This window comes from Sorex araneus, chromosome 1, assembly GCF_027595985.1.
Source record: "Sorex araneus isolate mSorAra2 chromosome 1, mSorAra2.pri, whole genome shotgun sequence".
NCBI classification, from domain to species: domain Eukaryota; kingdom Metazoa; phylum Chordata; class Mammalia; order Eulipotyphla; family Soricidae; genus Sorex; species Sorex araneus.
Genome location: NC_073302.1, coordinates 328,974,383 through 328,980,382, shown reverse-complemented (window position 1 = coordinate 328,980,382; position 6,000 = coordinate 328,974,383). Strand labels below are relative to the sequence as shown.

General features: G+C 40.3%; 1 protein-coding gene across 1 annotated transcript in view; it reads right to left on the bottom strand.

The window, feature by feature from the left end:
- Positions 1–1,795: 1,795 nt before the first annotated feature.
- LONRF1 (LON peptidase N-terminal domain and ring finger 1) overlaps positions 1,796–6,000 on the bottom strand; it is a 33,359-nt gene continuing 29,154 nt past the window's right edge. Inside the window, exons 11-12 of the mRNA XM_055143250.1 lie at positions 5,637–5,789; positions 1,796–3,247 (exon numbers count right to left, since the gene is read on the bottom strand). Coding sequence (XP_054999225.1) covers positions 3,089–3,247; positions 5,637–5,789 — 312 coding nt within the window. The 3' untranslated portion in view covers positions 1,796–3,088. The remainder of the gene's footprint in view (positions 3,248–5,636; positions 5,790–6,000) is intronic.

Below are 6,000 nucleotides of genomic sequence, written 5' to 3'. Positions count from 1 at the left end.
AATTACTCAAAACTATTCATCAATCAATAGACTTTTGGCTCCACAGTTGCATTATAATTTATGTGTTTGTGCGTAGATGTGGAGGGAGGGTGTGTAAGGGAAGGTCAGGAATTTTCTGGGTCTAGCCATCTTTGGCTTTCTCTGGGTCTACTAGCCATCTCCCTTTATAGCTAGCATTGAGCTAAATTCCTATCACTGGTCAGCCTGTGTCTTGGAGCTTAATTTAAAACTTTAGATACTGTCTAGAATATATAAGGAAAGGTTCCAAGTTACTTGTGACCTCCCAATGTACCATAAAGTAAAAGACAAGTGTCACCTAGTTCAGAGTTGTACTCAGTGAACACATCCTGGGTGACCTTAAAACTCAACAAGAATAGGCCAGTGCAGAGGCCTGTAAGATGAAAGGTGCAGAGCTCACTACTTGGGCTTCAAATGCTGGACCCATGACAGAATGTATTTATTTATTTATTTAATCTTTCTCTTGGGGAGGAGGGGGGTCACACCCAGCGATGTTCAGGAGTTACACCTGGTTCTGCACTCAGAATTACTCCTGGCAGTGAACAGGGACCATATGGGATGCCGGGAATCAAAGCCCAGGTCATCCGCGTGCAAGGCAAACACCCTACCCATTGGCCTGTTGATCCAGCCCCTCATGACAGAATTTAATTATTTCAATAAACAAGAGAAAAGAATCTGCCATACATTTTGAAATTTTGGTTTCAGGGCAGTGCTCAGAGCTCACTCTGGATCATCCATAGTATTGGGCTAGGGGCCACGCGTGTGTGTGCAAGGTAGGGACTGAAACCCCTTACTCTCTCCAGCACCCTTTAAAGTAAGCCCAGTGGAAAGCACAGTAGGGGGAAAAAAGGTTCAAATACCTTTAAAAAAAACTTTAATAATTTATCAGTGTCAAATAACAAACTCCTGAGTTTCCAACAGTGTGTGTATGCACACCCGGAGCACGTCATGGCCAGGAGTGTGCAGTCAGGCACACTACAGAGCTGACCTCGGCACCAGGTCAACCCCCCGACACCTGTCTGTCATTCTGACAACTGTGTAGGGAAACAACTCGGCACTACTGAGCAAAAATGTATTTAAGAAAATTTTATCTAACACTCTAGGCCCCACTGACAGAGCAGAGTCTTCTCTTCAGATGTCTTCTGCGAGACCACTGGATAGACTTCGTTAGCACTGTCTGGGGGTGAGGAGGGTGTTCTCGGGGAATCAATATGAACAGTTTTTATTTATCTTTAAAAATCTAAGCTGGGAATTTAGGGGTTGAAATGTCATGTCTATTTCCCCAGAAGGTATCTGAAACAGGTGGTAGTGTGTCAGAATCTTATCTTTATAATAAAAGAATAAAATCCGGGGGGAGGGGGTAAGAAGGGGCTCCCAAGAAGTGCTCAGCAGGTCTGGAAACTCTTGGAAATTCCTAGCCAACTGGCCAGCGATTCAATGCAAGGGTCCAAGGATACGGTGCCAGGGCCATCCAGGTGACTGCAAGGCCACACAGTGGGAAAAGAGTCCACTGCGTGTGAGCAGGTGGCCACACCCTGGCGGGGGTCCCTCTGGCCCAGGAGGGAACACTGATTTTTAAGAAACTGAAAAGTCATGTTTTAAAGAATGGTTCTAAGGCCTAAATCCTTCATCAGACCCTGTTTTGTCAAAACAACACCCAAAACAGTATTTGGAAAGCCACAGCTGGTATCTCAGGTCATCAACTACTGAGCGGAATTCTGCTGCTCTTTACCAGACGCACTAGGATTCCAGCATTGATCTCTTTCTGACAGTGGCCTGAAACTCAAGAAAAAGATTATTATGAATTTAGCTTTTATTCAAAATTAAATAAGCAAAAGCAAAAATTTTAAGAAACTTTTACAAATTACTTACATAAAAGAAAGTTAATAAGGACAATCACAAGTTTGCAACAAATAATTACAAAAGTATCTAGGGCAGCATGAATATAAACCATGTCACAGCATGGTGATCTAATTGTGATATGAATAAGGCATAACTAACATTTGCACCAAGACCAGAATTTAAAAATAAAACATACTTTAAAAGCTTCGTTCTATATTAAGCTTCTTCTCTTCCCCCGATCCTTAATGGGCTTATACTATGTAATTGTTTTAAACAATACATCATGTTAACTATACATTAGAGATGGGCAGTTAATGTGAAAAGCCCCCTTAAATGTACAAACTAACTGGTACTGAATTGAGTTTTCCATTTACCTTTATGTACAATTGAATGTAAACCATATTTTCACAGTTTTAAGTGTTTTATGAATAGATGCACAGTACCATGTCAGGTTTGCAATTGTTCCTGAAAACTGGCTCTAGGTTCTGCATCCAATGCCTGCTGGCCACTGGGATGCAAGTATTTACATAAATAAGAAACTGTGTCATAGTCAATGGTCAAGACAGTTCAGCAAGAGCAGTATTCCCAACGAAGAGTGATACTCAATACCATAGTTTACATACTTGTGCAAATATAAGCTTAGGATAGATAAATCTGAGGCAAATTGAATTTGCAAAAACTTGAACACTATCGTTGTAAACTTGGGCAATAAATAACCCTCGGGCAAGTTCTGCTCTCTATGGCTATTTTTTTTTCTTTTAAAATGTTAAAGCCAGAGAAAATGCACACATTCTACTTTCTCTCTCTCTCTCTCTCTCTCTCTCTCTCTCTCTCTCTCTCTCTCTCTCTTTCTCTCTCTCTCTCTCTCTCACACACACACACACACACGCACACACACACGCACACACATAACACACATTCAGACATACTCCATACATACAGAGTTGTCATTTCATTTTAGAATATGGTACATAGTGCAACTTCATCACAATGTAGAGGTTTAACACACATTCAGTGCGTGTTTTTCTGTGCAAGTTCTTAGTGGTCTAAATCCTAGTTGAAGGTATTCATTTGCAGAACCACATGATTCAGGAGGTTGAAGGAAGAAAAAAAAAAAACCAGTTCTGTTACATTTCTCAAACCAGCACTGGATGTGCAAAGGCAGCTGACAATCTGGCCATCAACAAGCCAGATTAGGAAAACTTTAGAGGATGATCCAAGCTGTTGGTTACTTAGATTGGTCTCTAGAAAAATAGGTCAGTATATGCTGTATCTTTGTCAACCGTTCTTTCAAAGACTTCATTGACAAAACTGACAGCTGATACCGGGGATCTACAGGAAGAACTGCCAGGAGCCACCAACACCACGCAGGTCCATTAGGGGTTGCCTTAAAAACAACAACAAAAAAAAAACAAGATAAAACAAATATTTAGGTAACAAGTGTAACAATGCTAGAACAAGTTAATCTTTGGTGAGTACTTTAATATGTGTTAAATCCTATCTCAAATTCAACAATCATACAAAGGTTTCATTTTATTCTTCCTTTGGAAAACAGGAAAACTGAAGTTGAGGAGCATAACATTGTCTAAGATCTCCCAGTTTACAGGTGGCAGAGTCAAGGTTCAAATCCAGACCTGGCCCCACTGGAGTCAACAGTCTTTGCTCTACCCCACACTGCCATAACACGGAGTTTCTCAACCTCTTACTACTGACATTTGGGACTCCACTGTCCATGTGGAGGACTGTCCTGTGAAGTGTCATGTGAAGCAGCATCTGTGACCTCTCTGAACTAGATTGCCAGCAGCCAGCAGCACCTTACCCATGTGTGACAGTCAAAACTGCTTTTAGGCATGGTCAAACACCCCAAGAGGATAAAATTATCCCTAGTTGAGAAAATGTTTTCTTAAAATATCCACTTAAAACATTACTAAGTAAACTGTTCTTCGAAGAGTTGTGGAATCCCAGGGAAGGTGTAAGAAAATGGTCTACGCGTCCAGATTATCTCCGACCAAGTAGTTCCTCTGATATTATCAGAACTGGAGAGTGAAGGTTGTATACCAAAAAAAATTTTTTTTACTACACATTTAATTGCTTTTTATTAAAACATAAAACATGAAGTCACAGAATGCTAAAAAGGAGCTATGACATCAGTACTGAAATTTCAATAAGCTTTTAAAATCAAATTAGATTTGTTTATCTATTCTGTATCCTTAACTCAGCATCGCCACTACCTCCTCCTGTGTTTAAAAGCTGTCAGAAATTACATTTCCTAGGATTCTTGGGGGGGGGGCTGGGGGGGAGGGGCACGGGGGGTGGGGTGGGGGGGGAGAGGCACAGGACTCTGAGTTAGACCTGGCCAATAAAGAGGCACCATAAAAAGCTAAAAGTTGGAAGAAAATATGCCATGATTCTCTAGGGAGTACTGTGAAGTATGGGCAGATGTACATTTCACAAAGGTTTTGCAGAGACTTCTTGAAAACTCTTCGCTCTACTGCTGACTGAGATACTGGTGGGACTTCCCCACGATTTCTAAGATTGACAGCAGTTTCCTAGAAAGTTCTTGAAAAGCACAATCTTTGTTGTGTCAGAGTCTGTGACATCAGAGCCCCAACTTCACTGGTGATGTCTCTCTTGACATCTCCAGCTTGTCCATGGGTTGTGCCAACTCTAAGTTGGCATTACATCCCTCACTCCTATACTTTCAGTGGCTTGTTTTCCTGACCAATATAGAATTACTGAGAGAAAGCACGGGGAGAAGATTGGATAATAAAGGAAAAGGTTTGGTAAGGCAATGGGGAAGGAATGTCAAAGTTTTTCTCTAAATTGATTTATTAACATTTAAGATTTACTTATTCCATATCAAAATCTACCTCTATCAGATTTAAAACAGTTCAGGTCGCCACAGTAAATACAACATGTGGGACATGGTACAATGACAGATACAAAGTGAGTACTTAATTTGGAGATAGTCTGGTGAAAGATTCCACTGGAATTCTGAGACTTAGGTCCACCTTTGGAGACCGGAGTGAGAGGCAGCACAGTGTCCATTAGTCACTTGTATTACTGCTCAATGTTCTTACTCTTATTTACAGCTATCCCTTTGTGAAATCTATGATGTAACTGACCACAAGCAACATTTTATCCAACATAAAATACTGGCTGCTCAAAGTTAGGACGCTGACCAGTCTGAAACCGGGTTTTCTGAGAATGGGACGAGTCTTTTGTGCCTGATGTAGTAGGTTACTGCCCACAATGGCTTTCACAGAAAGCACCTAATGATTACATTGACCTTAAATGTAAATGCTAAGTACCTGAGCAAAACTGTAATAATAATTTCACATGGAACAAAATGGTCAGGTAAAAGTTGGGGATAAAAGAAAAAACATGTTTTTAGAACATACAGAATATACTGCATTGCTCAGTATATCAAATAATCACAGCAACAGCTGACAACAGCCATAGCTATCATAGACACAATTTATTGAACAGAAACACATTCTGATTTTAATGGCATGTCTCTCCCAGTAGAAAAATCTGTTAAAGACTCTCTTTCTCTGTCACTCACTCCTATTGGATCTCAGCTGCCCCCTGCTTCCACTCCCTGCTTCTATAATATGTAGTAGGTACCACTGCTCTAGATAATAGGATTCTAAAGATGAAAGGTCAAACAAAACAAACAAACAAACTGGGCAAAAAAGGATGCCATAAAAGAAAACAGTCTACTATTTTGTGTTTATGCAAAAATGGAAACTTAAACAGTATCAAAGAAATCATACCTGGAGATTTTCTTCCCTCCCAGGCATTGATCCAAAATGCTGAAGAATTTGGCTTCGAAATCTGTCCCGTAAATTCTGAAACCAGCTGCAGGCTTGAGAGTATACCATATCATGAAGCTCTCTGAGGTTCTTTACTTCATCTTCATTCTCAACCTAGAAATACAATATTCAGTAAGACTTCTACCTCTCCTGGTGGTCTAACATACCACCAATTCTATCAAAATGGGAAGAAAAAAAATTCACCATAAAATAAAATAGGCACTACCTCTTTCAGTGACTAAAAAGGGAGCATGATTTTTATATTACATATATCATCTGCTTCTCCTTCACATGGAGCAAATGAGCTAAATTCAAGGCAAAAAGG